At 36.4% G+C, this 16,018-nt stretch overlaps 1 protein-coding gene across 10 annotated transcripts in view; it reads left to right on the top strand.

The window, feature by feature from the left end:
* NCOA1 (nuclear receptor coactivator 1) overlaps positions 1 to 16,018 on the top strand; it is a 278,981-nt gene that overhangs the window by 226,143 nt on the left and 36,820 nt on the right. For all 10 annotated transcript variants that reach the window (XM_063789222.1, XM_016948148.4, XM_063789219.1 and 7 more), the window contains 3 exons: positions 8,764 to 8,881; positions 10,484 to 10,652; positions 11,673 to 11,987. In XM_063789222.1, coding sequence (XP_063645292.1) covers positions 8,764 to 8,881; positions 10,484 to 10,652; positions 11,673 to 11,987 — 602 coding nt within the window. The remainder of the gene's footprint in view (positions 1 to 8,763; positions 8,882 to 10,483; positions 10,653 to 11,672; positions 11,988 to 16,018) is intronic.

The following is a 16,018-nucleotide window of genomic DNA, read 5'->3' as shown; positions in this document are numbered from 1 at the left end:
ATTGGGCAAAGGATTTTAAAAGATATTTCACAAAGGAAGATATGAAAATGGCAAATCAGCATGTGAAAAGCTAGTTAATATCTTTTTTTTTTTTTTGAGTCTCTCTGTTGCCTAGGCTGGAGTGCAATGGCATGATTGCCGCTCGCTACAACCTCTGCCTCTCAAGTTCAAGCAATTCTCGTGCCTCAGCCTTCCAAGTAGCTGGGATTACAGGTGTGCACCACTATGCCTGGATAATTTTTTTTGTATTTTCAGTAGAGATGGGGTTTCTCCATTTTGGCCAGGCTGGTCTAGAACTTCTGGCCTCAAGTGATCCACCCGCCTTGGCTTCCCAAAGTGCCAGGATTACAGGTGTGACCCACTGCTCCCGGCCAAGATACTTAACATCTTTAATCATCAAGGAAATGCAAATTAAAACTACAGTGCAATACCACTGCATACCCATTAGAATGCCCAAAATTTTAAAAACTGACCATACCAAGTGATGGCAAGTGATGGCAAGGGTGTGGAACAATTTGAACTTTTACATTGCTAATGGCACGTAAAGTGGTATAGCAAATTTGGAACATTGTTCAGCAATTTCTCATAAAGTTAATCATACATTTACCATGTAACCCAACAGTTCAACTTTTAGGTATTTAACCAAGAGAAATGAAAGTCCACGTCCATAAAGATACTTGACTACAAATATCCATACAGTTTTATTCAAAATAGCCCCAAACTGGGCGGGCGCGGTGGCTCACACCTGTAATCCCAACATTTTGGGAGGCTGAGGCAGGCAGATCACTTGAGGTCAGGAGTTCAAGACCAGTCTGGCCAACATGGTGAAACTCCATCTCTACTAAAAAAAAATACAAAACTAGGCTAACATGGTGAAACCCCATCTCTACTAAAAATACAAAAAAAAAAAAATCAGCCGGGCGGCTACTCGGGAGGCTGAGGCAGGAGAATGGCCTGAACCCAGGAGGTGGAGCTGGCAGTGAGCCGAGATCACGCCACTGCACTCCAGCCTGGGCGACAGAACGAGACTCCGTCTCAAAAAAAAAAAAAAGCCAGGCGTGGTGGCGGGCGCCTGTAATCACAGCTTCTAGGGAGGCTGAGGCACGAAAATCACTTGAACCTGGGAGGTGGAGGTTGCAGTTAGCCGAGATCGCACCATTGCCTTCCAGCCTGTACTACAAAGTGAGACTCTGTCCCAAAAAAAAAAAAAAAAAAAACCCCAAACCGGAACAAACTAAATGTCTGTCAACAAGTAAATGGTGTATTCATAAAATGAAACACTGCTCAGCAATGAAAAGGAAGGAACTATAATACTATTACATAGGATGAATTACTCTTGGAAACATGCTAAGTGAAAAAAGCCATATATATTCAGATTTTTTTTAAGCTCTCAAACAGGCAAAACTAATCTGTAGTAATAGAAGTCTGATCATTGTTTGCCTGAGTTAGGAAGATTGATAGCCAAGGAACATGAAGGAAATTTTAGAGGTGATAGAAATATTCTGTTTTCTTGATTTGAGTGGAAAGTCCTGGGTTTATACCTTTCTCAAAATTTGTTGAACTGTACAAAATTTGTTGAACTTAAAATGGGTGCATTTTATTGTATGTAAATTATACATCAATGAAGTTTAGTTTAGAAATATCTGAGAGTAGAATGATTTCCAGCCAATAACTATCACATTTCTTGTAGTTGTAAAGATAGAATAAAGCATTTTCAGATGTAAAATACCTCAGATTTTATCTGCTTGATATATTCACCTTTTCTAGCAAAGGTCCTGGAAGATGTCCTTAAACAGGGGAAAACCAAAAGAGACAAAACCAAAAGAGACGGAGGAAGCAAAGGATCTGAAAAGGAAGCCCAGGAATGACAGCTGATCCACAAGATTAGGGAACAACCAGTGCATATTGAACCGGGGGCCTGGCGAATCCTCTAGAAAGGAGGCCTCCAGAGAAGAAATGAATTGATCTCCTTGAGTTTATAGAAAATATTATTGATAGATTTATGTCAGAATGTTGAAACATCTGATAAATTCTAGAACCGCTGACAAATGAAAACATAAGAAAATTATTAACTCCAGAAAAAGTATGGCACAAGAGAGGAGGTTCAAACAAAGTGCACAATTTGACTTAGCAGTGAGCAATATTTGCATAATCATAATCAAAATATTAGCTTTTGATTTTATAAAAAACTATGATCTCTGTTAGGGAATTGGGAACCAGGATGGTAGTAAGTAAGTAAGTAGTAAGAGAGGTACATGTGGAAGAACTAAGACCTCATCTATAATGAGGGGAAGTCAGTAAATCTAAAATGGAGACATCAAGAAATAGCAATATATGCATATTTAGAAATAAATAGGCAATGCCAAAGAAAACAGTTTTCAGAGTTGCAGATGGTTGCCTCTATTGAGAAGGAGGTAACTAAGTGACTGGAAGGGGTGAGGCAAGAAACTGCTTTATTTATTACGGGCCTCTTGGTTCTGACTTATAAAATTATGTGTGTGTGTTAACTTGATAAAAACTAGAGTTAATAGAAATAGTATCTGCTAGCTTTGCAAGTTGTGAAAGTGGGGTGTTTTCTGTCATAGTCTGTATTGAGGCAAATAGCTTTTTTCTCCCTTGAGGCTTCCCCTCCGGAGTACAGCTCCATAAGTGAAAGTATGTAAATAGGCCAGAATCTGTTTCACCTCGTGCTAATATGTTCGCAAAGGCCAAGAGCATAGAGGGGAAGATACCAAGGTAGATATGGGGGAGGTCAGTAGATGCAGACAACCAGTCTACAATGTGTAGATATAGACAGGAAAGAAAAAAGAATTCAGAGACCATAAGGCTAAGGAAACAAGTTGGGTGTGAAAAAGGAAAAAAGAATTAAGGATTGCAGAAGGAAAAAGAAAGAAAAAAGATGGGAACAAAAATATGATAGCGTATAAAGAGAAGAAGAAAAGAATCACTTCTAATTCTCTGCCCCACTCTTACCTCTAAATTGTCCATCACTACTGTCTACTAGAACCAGAGTCTATTATTGATTGGCCCACATCTTAAGTTTGTGCCCGCCCAGGAAAATCAAGCACCTTTCCTTACTTTAGTCTTCAATCTTAGCTGAACTGTGTCACGTACAAATATCTCGCATAGGATAGTTTAATTATCATCCTCCTTCACCACCTGAGATACACAGTTAGAAGTAATGGCTCTATCCCCCATGACACTTATCTTTTTCTCTTATACTTTTCTTTTCCTTGCCATTTTGCGCTGTATTCTGAGAGAATCTCTGAGCTCAACTTTCCAGATCAAAACTAAATCTTCAGCTATGTCCATCCTGCCCTTCAGTCCATCTATTGAGATCATTTCATCATAGCTATAATTTTAAGATTTCTAAACATTCTTCTTCTTAGGAGTCTATTACTTTTTATGGATGCAATAGACTTTTTAATCTGTATGATGATATTTATTGTAATTTGGGGTTCACTCATTTTGTATACTAACTCTTTTTTCTTCAACATTACTTTCTTCATTAAAGTTGCTTTCTTCCTCCTGTTGACTTTTCTTGAATGTTTGGTAAATTTTGACTGTCTCTCCATATATATTGAAAAAGATCTAGAATTTTAAAATACTGGTAGCTAGTGTATTTCTTTAGCTAAAGTGAGAAGCCCTTTTCCCCTGGCAGTGAATGTAGATTCTGATTATAGAAGCCCTACTTCTCAGTTGTTGTGAGGAATAGGCCTTGGAGGTGGGGAAACCCCTTGTGGCAGCCCTAGCACCCCCTTTGGGAGATTCCCTGGGCAGAACTCCCATTTTGAGTCATATGCTCACAATTGTAATCCCATGGACAGGTGCCAGAGTCAGCTGCACTCAGAGCAATGGCCTGGCAGCAGCTGTTCAGCCATCCATAATTATCCAGCAATTGCCCATGGCCTGTTCCTTTATTTGCTCAAATGACCACTGAGCCTGGAGTTGTTCTGGTGTTCTGGGAAAATTCCTCTCTTTGGAAAATCTCTTTCTTCTGTTGCAAGTGTTTTAGTTTAGTTGAAGTTTCACAATCAGTTTGTTTCCATTTGTGTTTTGTCTTTCAGAAATTCTTCGTTGTTTTAGTCTGCTGCCATGAAAATTTCTTCTGCCTTTCCTTCGGCTGTAGATTTGTGTTCCCCTTTTTTCTTTCTTGAGTTATTTCAGTGGTGTTTTTGAAGAGAAAATAAAATATAAGTGATAAATCTGCCACATTGAACCACAAGTCTCCTTGGGTTCATTTACAAATGAGAAAACAAAGGTCCAGAGAAAAGGGAGACACATAAACACACACAGACAAAAACTTCCCCAAAGTAGTATTTGTAGAATAAACCAGGATTTAAATCTCAATCCACCTGGTTTCAAAACATGTTGTGTGTATGCACACACACACAACCAAGCAGTGTGGCCAAGTGATTTAAGTAATTTTGTTAGAAATGTTCTACCAGAGCACATCCAGGTAAATACTGCTTTTTCAATGGAGATAGCTTTTATGAGGGTATTGTTGATCAGAATGTGTACAGCATGCCTGTTTGTCAGTACCTTCAAAACCTTTGCTGTGTCCTTTTGACTATCTTCAAATCCCTATTGTTTGAGGGTAGATTTCACTTTTGAAAATTTCCAGTCATGTGGAACCAAATACGTTGATCTAAAAAGAATGATGCTGTTTTTTTTAAATCAAAAACTAAAAATAAGTGTACCTATGAGGAAACTTATTTTCTTGAAGGACATGTGGACTGGTTGAGATAGTTCCTGAAGAATTCCAAAAATATTTAAGCATTGACATCACTGGAATAAGTGAATGACCGTGTGAGGCAGTTGTTTTTGTGTTCTGTGAACATAAACATTCTGGGATAATTTTTTTTAATCTTATTAATTCACAGTACATCAAAAATACTGTATAACTATAAAAATCACTATTTTCGTATGCAACATTTTCAGTACCTAAAAAGATCCATTTTTCAGCCTGGGCAACATGGTGAAAAATGGGCAACATGGGCAAAAAATACAAAAATTAGCCAGGCATGGTGGTATGCACCTGTAGTCCCAGCTACTTGGGGAGCTGAGACAGGAGGATCACTTGAACCCAAGGAGGTGGAGGTTGCAGTGAGCCGAGATCATGCCACTACACTCCAGCCTGGGCGACAGTGAGACCCTGTCTCCAAAAAAAAAAAAAAAAAAAAAAAAAAAAATCCTTTGAAGTTACATTTCATGGTTTTTGTATATTTGTTTATTTATTTTTAGTGATTAAGATATTCACGGTTCAACATTCAAAAAAGTTTTTAAAATATATAGTGAAAAATATCTTTCCTAGCAGTATCGTTTTTTCTGTACCTTCAAAAATTACGTACATAGACTTCCCTTTTTAAAATACAAATAGTGTCATACTATACACATTAGCTGTTCAGTATCTTAGTCACTTTTTCACTTAATGTTCTATGGATGTCATTCTGTATCAGTGCATAAAGAGCATCTTTATTCTTTTTTTATAGCTGTACAGCTTCTTACAGTTGTACCAGAATTTACTTAACCAGTAGCCTGATAGGCATCTTTTGCTATTACAAAGCTGTAATGAATAATCTTATGTAGAGATAATTTACCACATGTGACGGGTATATCTGAGATACAAGTTCTGAATAGAATTGCTGGGTCAAAAGATAGATATTGCCAAATAGTCCTTTCCAGCAGTTGTTTCAGCTTACACCCTAACTGATAATGTTTCCATTTCTGCATATCCTTGCCAATACATTGAATTATGTACTTTCTCATTTTTGCCCATCTGATGGTTTTATTTTTTTAGATATCTCAATGTCATTTTAATCTATATTTCTTTTATTGTGAATTAGATCATATTTTAATGATTTTATAATATTCATTTATGTTCATATTCTCTACCTATTGTCTTACTGGGTTTTTATCCTATTGATTTATAGAATTTTTTATATGTTAGAAAAATGAGTTCTTTGTCTACATCATGTTTTGAAAAAAATAAAACACTGTAACTGCTGTGCAGTTACTGCCAAATGTAACACAAAACTAAACCAGAAACTTCCTTAACAACAGCTGAAGAAAATTAACTGTGAATATCAAAATCAGTAGATACTAAATCAACTGTTAGAAGAGTAGAATGTGCAAAAGCCACCCTCATGGTTAAGAAAATGCTTTCTACTTGGTGTACAGAAATTTTTTTCTATATCCTAATCTTGGAAGTGACAGAAATTTTTAAATTATTTCTTAATGTAAGGGGGGTTTTTTTGTTTGTTTTTTGTTTTGTTTTGTTTTGTTTGCTGGGTTCAGTGTCCCTTTTAGCTATATTTTAAATGGAGGAAGTATGATGTTGAGCCCTTTGCAAAGATGATAACGAATGTTAATAGCTTGATCAGGGGATCCCTAGGGCTTGTTTTCTGCCCCTACTTCAGCTGCCTGTTTCCAACAGAAATGACTGTATTGTCCTGTATCACATGTATACTTACTCATGTTTGTGTCACAGAAATGACCAAAAATATTTCATTTATTCTCTGGACAAAGAGAGAGAGCCTGTGTATTTCCTAGAAGAAATACGTGAAGCATACCTTCACATTTTTTACAGAAGGCAGTTTCTAAAGAAAGTCGCAAAAGGTTGAAATGACTTTCAGAATAAAAACCAACTTCTTTTAAGCATGCAGTCTATCCAAACAAAACTTTTTTTTGACTTAAAATTTTATTAGTATGGGATTTTTTTTGTTTGTTTTTGTTTGCTTAGTCACCAAACTCAGCATATGAATCTTATTTTGAAAATATTTTATCCAACTTATTTTCTTAACATTTTTTTCAAGACTAGTAAAATTAGATACTGTGTCCTATTACTGAGTCAAATAAACTATCTTGCAAAACTTAGTATTGCTAGTAGACAGTGGACAGCCATGTAAATTTTCTTAGACTTTTAAATTAATTAATTTTGGTTATAATAATTAAGATTAGATTTCTTGAAATAAGATTGAGGAATTAACATGTAGGCAGAGCCAATAGGACAGTTTTAGGTAATCTTTGACCAACTTTCTGATTTAAATAATGACAGAAAGTAAGTGATTATTTTCCATTTTTTTTGTTGTTTTATTTTGTTGTGTTTTTCAGAATCCTACAGAATTTGATTTCTATATCATTTGTCATGATAGAGATGAGGTTAATCGAAAGCTGTAATTATATACATTTAAAAGTAAATGTGTTTATGTAACTTTTATTTCTCAGTTATACTAAATATTGAATATATTCACTTAGAAGTGAGCCTTGCATGTATTATGTAGTTAATAATGTTCAGTAACTAGCATTAAGTACATTTTGGGAAGCATCCTTAAATCTACTTATTCTTCATTCATTCGAATGAGAAATTCTACCTCAATAAGCTTTCCCTTAAAACTCCAAGGCTGTTTTAGTTTTTAAAAAAAGATTCTATTTGGGCTACTATAACAAAATACCACTGACTAGGTGGCTTAAACAACAGAAATTTATTTTCTCACAATTCTGGAAGCCTAAAGTAGTTTTGGTTTCTTCTGAGGCTTCTTTCCTTGGCTTGGAGATGGCCCTCTTCTCTCTGGGTCAGGTTATCCCTCTGTCTGTATTTTTTTTCTCCTGAACTCGTCTTCTTGGAAAGACACTAGTCATATTGGATTAGGGCCCACTGTAAAGACCCATTTTGTCTTAGTTACCTTTTTAAAGGCCCTGTCTCCAAATATAGTCACATTCTGAGATACCAGGGGTTAGGACTTCAGCATATTAATTTGGAGGGGGGTACAGTTCAGCCCATAACAATGATCAGTTAATATATATTCATTTTAGAAATTTCAAATAACCATCATAGAAAGAAAAGCAGCCTTTAATCTCACTACCTAAAGTGGACCTAAAGTGTGTGTGTGTGTGTGTGTGTGTGTGTGTGTGTGTGTGTGTGTGTGATCCCAGAATTTTTTTATATAAATATATATGAAATAGTTTATAAAAACAGAGTCATCCTGAAAATAATGTTTTGGAATATGTTTTCTTTTTTCATTTAACAGCACATTGTCAATATCTATGCCATAATTCATTAATCAGTCCCTAAGTTTCTGGAATTTAGGTTATTTATAAATTTTTTTCTAGTATAAATAGTACAGAGATGATCATAAAGCTTTCCAAAAAAGCGTTACAGAAAAACGTTCTAAAATGCGTATACTATTTTCTTCAATTACAAAACATAATTCAACTTCTTTTTTCATTTGGGCCATCATTATAAGTCTCAGTTCTTATACTGTTATTGTACAGCTGTATTCTAAGATTAGCAACTGTAGAGCTGTGTTCATTTGCTACATGGCCTCAGATTCTAGTTTCTGTTCCTGCCTCTGATAGAATGTATTTTATCTTTTGCTCACCACTCTTATTTCGTGGTGATGACACTGTGTTACTTATAGCATATTCTGATATGTGACTGAAAAGCAGATAACCAAAATTGTTAAATTTATCTTTAAGATAAATAATTTCTGACAAAGTCCTGAGTGATTCTGGATAACAGTAACCTATGTACAAACTTTAATATCAGATTTTCCTTGATTCAGAAATCTTTTTTCACTTTCTCATTTACTTTTTTATTATGTGGTCACACTAGATAGTTTAAATTGCTGAATAAGTGACCTTTGTATCATTGAAGTAATATTTTAAAGGAGAAATCTCACTCTCCAATATATTATTTTTGAAAATACTATCATTTTATCCTCCACTGAGATAATGACTCCTTACCTTTTCTTCTTCAATCAGGATTACCTGAGCTGGAATTGGAAGCAATTGATAACCAATTTGGACAACCAGGAACAGGCGATCAGATTCCATGGACAAATAATACAGTGACAGCTATAAATCAGAGTAAATCAGAAGAGTAAGTAATACATTTTGTATTTTATAAGGTATCAGATACCAACTTCTAAACAGAGAACTATTTTTTCCAAACTAGATTTCAGTCTACAATGGTATTTTGTGAGATATTAATAGATGTAAATACTTACTAAAAAAAAAAAAAAAAAAAAAAGTGGGCCGGGTGCAGTGGCTCTGGCCTGTAATCCCAGCACTTTGGGAGGCGGAGGCAGGTGGATCACCTGAGGTCAGGAGTTTGAGATCAGCCTGGCCAACATGGTGAAACCCCATCTCTACTAAAAATACAAAAAATTTGCCAGGCGTGGTGGTGCGCAGCTGTAATCCCAGCTACTCAGGAGGCTGAGGCAGGAGAATTGCTTGAACCCAGGAGGTGGAGGTTGCAGTGAGCCAAGATTGCGCCATTGCACTCCAGCCTGGGCAACAAGAGTGAAACTCTGTCTCAAAAAAAAAAAAAAAAAAAAGGGTGGCGGGGACAAGGGAAAGACACTGAATTAAACAGATTTATTGACTGCATGACCACAAGGCTAGTATACATTGTAATCACCAAGAGATTGATATAATATGTAGCTATTGTTTTATATTTCATGTATTACTTTAATTGATTACCATAATGTATCTGGGACCTATGGATGAATTGGCCTCAGTACAATAATTATATTGCTCTTGAACTTTTAGTTATATTATTATTTTGTCCAGCATTTCTCTTCGTTTGGTGCAAGAAGTTATAAGAAAGGAAAGTATACTTTTTACATCTACTCAGTGTCACATCTTGATTAGAATTGAATTTCTTACTCCCCACAGGCAGCCATATTCCATAACGCAGGCTGCGTCTCATACCTGCCAACCACAGGAAGACTAGATAGTGTTGATTGTGGTTTAGCGCCTTAACTATGAACTGTATTCCCACTTACCTTCTCAAAGGAAGAATGCTTATAATTGTATTATTAGTGTTATTAGGATTAGTATTATTTTGTATATATTTCTGTTTTATGTATCAGTTGGTATCTATTTGGATTAGACTGTATATTTCCTACATGTAATCAGTGAATAATTTGTTGCTTAATACCTAGCATATTTCATTTTTCCAGTTTGATTTCTTTTGTAAATGGTAATCATGTCATGTTAACAATCAAAATGATTTGATCATCTTTAAAAGTTAATATAATATGTACTGTTTTGATTGTGGTTCAGTTATTAACAATTAATGGCATTCATAAAAGGTAAATAAATAGAATAAGTAGAATAAATCTGAATATAGGCTAAATGATTTTTTCTCAGTTTTTGGCTGATTTTGTTTTTACTTTTATTAAAAGTTATTTCCCCTTTCTTAACTGTTTGGTTAATTTTCCAGGCTATTTCTGGAACATAAAGAATATGGGAACAAAGTTCAATGACTGACAAAAGAATGAAAACTATATTCAAGCTACATACCAAATACTCATTTAATTTCTGCACATTAAACATAGAACATTCCATGGCATTAGAATTGCCAAGCATCTCAACAGTGAATTTTCTAAGACCAAATTTGCATCTATATATGTATATAAAGATTGAATAAATTATTTGCTATGTCAGTCTGAAACTTTCTTGTTTTTTAATCCTGCAGCCAGTGTATTAGCTCACAATTAGATGAGCTTCTCTGTCCACCCACAACAGTAGAAGGGAGAAATGATGAGAAGGCTCTTCTTGAACAGCTGGTATCCTTCCTTAGTGGCAAAGATGAAACTGAGCTAGCTGAACTAGACAGAGCTCTGGGAATTGACAAACTTGTTCAGGTATTTATTAAAGTCAACATTATTTAACTGATGGAGCCCTAAGAAGCTAGAAAATTATTTTAAGCAAGATTTTAAAGTATTGTACCCACTATGCTTTAGCTGTTTTATAATTTACCTCTTGTGAAACTTATCAAAATATATGAGTTTTTTTTTTAAGAAAAAGTATTACAGTAATTAGAATTAGAAATAAGTCTTAGCTTTTCACTATGGAACAGAATCTTACAAGCTCCAGCCAGAATAGAATCCAGATTTATAGCATCACTTCTCATTTTAGAGCTTAATTTATCCTTCATTCACGCTTGTCTTCTGCCAGTATATTCCATGGTATTGCAACTTCCAGGTTAGCCTTTTTTACACGATAGGGTGATAAAATCACTTTAGTGCATCTTGACCAGCATTTTTAAATGGAGTAGAATAGTGTAGAATACAAAGTATGAGAATGCATAGCCCATAAAAAGAAGTCATGTTTTGTGAAACTCCTTTCAGCTGCATACAAACACACACACACACACACACGCACATGCGCAATTAGTTCACAATTTATATTTCTTACAGTTGGTAATAGTGAAAACATTTGGAAACCATAACGCTACAGCTTTCTGTTACATGAGCTGTGGATTTTTTTTTCAAATAAAAGCATGAATTTTATATCTGAGATAGAAAAATGCCTGCTTGATCCCTCCTTTAAGAATCTACTTCCTATAGTAAGCTATTAAATGTAAAGTTTATTGATTCTTAGGCTTTGCAATGAAGTTTTTTCCCAAACCTTTTAGTTTTATTTCATTGATTTGGAGCCTTTATTTTAACTATATTGCCATCTCTTTACTGAGATTTTAAATATCTCAGCTAATCCGTTACTCCATTTCAAAAGCAGCTTTTATAAATGATTTCTTTAGGTAGTAAACTTCTGGAGAGCATGAATTCAGAATGAATATATGATGGTGCTTTCTAGAAATACAGAAGCATGTTACTTATTGGCAGAAATTTATTTGTAAAATATTCTGGCTTCTTTTCTAACAGGGGGGTGGATTAGATGTATTATCAGAGAGATTTCCACCACAACAAGCAACGCCACCTTTGATCATGGAAGAAAGACCCAACCTTTATTCCCAGCCTTACTCTTCTCCTTCTCCTACTGCCAATCTCCCTAGCCCTTTCCAAGGCATGGTCAGGCAAAAACCTTCACTGGGGACGATGCCTGTTCAAGTAACACCTCCCCGAGGTGCTTTTTCACCTGGTATGGGCATGCAGCCCAGGCAAACTCTAAACAGACCTCCGGCTGCACCTAACCAGCTTCGACTTCAACTACAGCAGCGATTACAGGGACAACAGCAGGTAAGTGCTCTTGTTTAGCAGTTGATACTTTTTTTTTTTTGAGACGAAGTCTCGCTCTGTCGCCAGGCTAGTGTGGCTAGTGTGCAGTAGTGCTATCTCAGCCCACTGCAACCGCCGCCTCCCAGGTTCAAGCAATTCTCCTGCCTCAGACTCCCGAGTAGCTGGGATTACAGGTGTGTGCCACCACTCCCAGGTAATTTTTATATTTTTAGTAAAGACAGGGTTTCACCATGTTGGCCAGGATGGTCTCAATCTCTTGACCTTGTGATTTGCCCACCTCGGCCTCCCAAAGTGCTGGGATTACAGGCGTGAGCCACCGCACCCTGCCAGCAGTTGATACTTTTTAAAGGTATATACCAAATCTCTCTGCAAGGCAGCCCAGTTGCTACAATAAAAGTGTCAAGTCCACTCCCAGAACTTTCATGAAAGACTTGAAGAGCCATCCCTCCTCTCCTAGGAAAGGGATAAGGGACCTTTTCATTCAATTAAAGACCTTTCATTCAATTAAATCAATTCATTCAATTAGGCTCCTAGTAAAGCACTTAGAGACCTATAACTTAAAGAACAATTTAATTTTTATTTTTTGAGATACAAACTATTTAAGGGGAACATCATACAATTATTAAATTAAGAGAAACAGCTTAATTTACAAAGTAGAGCATCAAGAGATACTGTTTATGATTATTGGAAAAGAAAATAAAGTTTATTTATATTGATTGAGGTTGGAGAGATTGATGCCCAGTGATGTTACTATATTAGGAGAATGAAGGAGAATAGGGGCCTGGGAGTTGTGAGTGAGTTAAATCTTCTCTCTCATGACAGGAAATGAGTAGGCGTAGTGGCATAAATATTTAAGATTGTATAAGCAACAGATATGGAGATAATCATTAAGGACCACAAGAGCAAACAGTTAAAAATGTCTGCTGTGGGCCAGGCGTGGTGGCTCACACCTCTAATCCCAGCACTTTGGGAGACCAAGGCGGGTGGATCACTTGAGGTTAGGAGTTCGAGACCAGCGTGGCCAGCATGATGAAACCCCATTTCTACTAAAAGTACAAAAAAAAAAAAAAAAGGGGGGCATGGTGGCACGTGCCTATAATCCCAGCTACTCTGGAGGTTGAGGCAGGAGAATCGCTTGAACCCGGGAGGCGGAGGTTGCAGCAAGCCGAGATCGTGCCATTACACTCCAGCCTGGGTGACAGAGCAAGACTCTGTCTCAAAAAAAAAAAAAAAAAGCCTGCTGTGGGAAGGGGGACCGGAGCTGTAGATTGTTGCTGCTTGTTATGAATCTTGTAGTTTCTAAAACCATATTTGTATATTGCCTTGAATTTTTATAAAAGTATTTAAAGAGGTTCCCTGGAGACTTACTAATTCAGGAAGGAAGAGAAAGAAGGAGATAAATTATACTGGAAAGGCAGTATGATGTAATGGTTTTAAGAGTTCTAGTTTCAAGTCCCAGTTCCAAACTTAAGTGGGTTGCCTTAATCAAATGATTTACCTTTTAAAACCTCTAATTCCTCATCTATAAAAAGAGTCTAATAAAGAACTCCTTTCCCTCACTGGTGGTTGTATGGAATAAATCAGACAAAACATGTAAAGCTTGTAGCATAATGCCTGGCATATTGTAGCAGTTGACAAATATTAGCTATTACTATAAAGTTGCATTCAATAAACATAATATGTAATATAAAATGTGCTTCCATTCTGCTTTAAAAAAGGAAGATGATGAAAGAGAAGAGAAAAGGAGAACTAAGGGAAATTTTTTAAATGATGGAATAACAATAAAAGGAATAATTTTTTAAATGCTAGGGTAGAATAAAGGATTCAAAGAAAAATTAAAGGAAGAGAGAGGAAAAGAGAAAGAGAAGGAATCATAAATGTTCTGAGATATTAATTGAAGATAAACTACTTCTTGTAGCTTTCCATTCATCTTTAGATAGAGGGCACCAGAATAAGAAATGCTTAATAGTTTCCCCGTGTTTAATTTTTCACAGAACATATTTAAGGGGACTACACTAGGTACTATAAGGAATACAAGGAATAAAAGAAACAGGCAACTGCTTGGCTTTTTGACTACAAGACCTGAAAACCATTTTGACTACATACCTGAAAAGTTAAGTGACGCTGCAAGCAGTATGTGATTAAGGGCTAAACCAAAAAAGTAAAGGAAAGTGTAGGTGTGCTAGTTTCTCATTTTACAATGTAAAGTTCTGTAAATACTGCCTAATATTAAAGGGTCAATGAGCAAGGCCAGACCAAGGGTCTAGGTCAGGTTCATGAATGAATGGAATGATGATTCATGCTTGATTCAGAAAAAAAAGTTGTTTTGGCTTCCATTTGCTCCTAAAACAGCTGATAAGCAGAGAAGCCCTGCAAAGGTATGAGAGTAAGATGCAAATAAGTGAAAGTTGCTGCTCTTTGCTTCCCTTAAATCTCATGGATGCCTATCCAGAGATGGCATGGTAGCCTAACAGAGTAAAGTATCCACCAAGTTGAAGAAACACAGAATTTGGGGCTCACTATGTTATAAGCCCCACGTATGTCTATACGCAAAAACAACTTCTACTGCAAACTAAGACAGTAACTGTGCTACCTAATGAGCCACATATCGGGGCCTGTTCCTTCTCTTTTAAGCCATAAGTTCTTACTGTTTCAGCACTAGGTCGCTCAGCTTCACTTGCACTGCAAGTACTAGGAGTTTTACATGTGTCCACTTAAGGGCTTTCTGTGAGCAGGTCTGGCCAAGGTTCTCAGTCAGTGTCTTAGTTAAGATGCTTTCAGCCACAAGGAAAGAAAAAAGGATCAACTCAGCATAGTAAAACAATAAAGAAAATATTTTGACCCAATTGACAATCCAAAATGAAAGCAGACCAAGGTGTGGTTACTTCAGAGATTCAGGGATGTTATCAAGGACCCACGTTCTTTCTCTTTTGGCTCTGCAATCCTTGGCATGCCATGATTACAAATATCGTAGGCAAACAAAACTATAACTAGCAGAAGAAAAGGGACTGTTTCTTTCCTATGTACCTCTTTCCAAAAGCCAGGAAACTTTTTTCAGAAGGTCTTCCCACCCCATCCCCCGCCAAAAAAAGAAAAAAAGGAACAAAAAAAAAAGTAAAAAGGGGGAAAAAATACTTCACATGTCTGACTAGTCAGAACTGAGTCACATGTACACCCTTAACCAATGGTTCGCAAAGACTGACTGAGAATACTCCTGGATTACCCCTGGAGTTGTGTGATTTGGGATGGTCAGCTGAACAAAATCTGTTCTGTCTTCAAGAAAGAAGGGGAGAGTAAATGGCTGCGGGTTGGCAATAACAGTGCCTGATTAAATCAAGAAATTGAGGTTTAAATATATTATTTAAAGTTATATAGTTAAATTCACAGTTGGGATAAAATAGTGAACTGAGGTAGTATTAATATATCTCCCCTTTCTCCTGCCTTAAATCCTATTAAATGACAGGTTGTATTTTTTGTGTCTGTGACTAAGTTCATGTCAGTGTAGACAAAAAAAAGAACACCATTAGCGCACTAAAAATTAAGTCATTTTGAAATACAAAAAAAGCAAACATGAGAAAGAAACAAAATTTTATGCAAATAATACAACTATTTATATAGAAAATCCAAAAGAATCTGGCCGGGCACAGTGGCTCACGCCTGTAATCCTAGCACTTTGGGAGGCCGAGGCGGGTGGGTTGCCTGAGCTCAGGAGTTCAAGACCACCCTGCGCAACATGGTGAAACCTCGTCTCTACTAAAAATACAAAAGTTAGCTGGGCATGGTGGTGCATGCCTGTAATCCCAGTTACTGGGGAGGCTGAGGCAGGAGAATTGCTTGAAACTGGGAGGTGGAGGTTGCCATGAGCCAAGATTGTGCCACTGCACTCCACCCTGAGTGACAGAACAAGACTCCATCTCAAAAAAACAAACAAACAAAAAAACAGAAAATCCAAAAGAATCTATAGGGAACTTAGAACAAATAGAGTAGTTCAGCAAGGATTTTAGATAAAAGAACAAGAAACAAAAATTAGT

This window comes from Pan troglodytes, chromosome 12, assembly GCF_028858775.2.
Source record: "Pan troglodytes isolate AG18354 chromosome 12, NHGRI_mPanTro3-v2.0_pri, whole genome shotgun sequence".
Classification (NCBI taxonomy): Eukaryota; Metazoa; Chordata; class Mammalia; order Primates; family Hominidae; genus Pan; species Pan troglodytes.
Note: the sequence above shows the minus strand (reverse complement) of the source record. Positions and strands in the feature narration are given on the sequence as shown.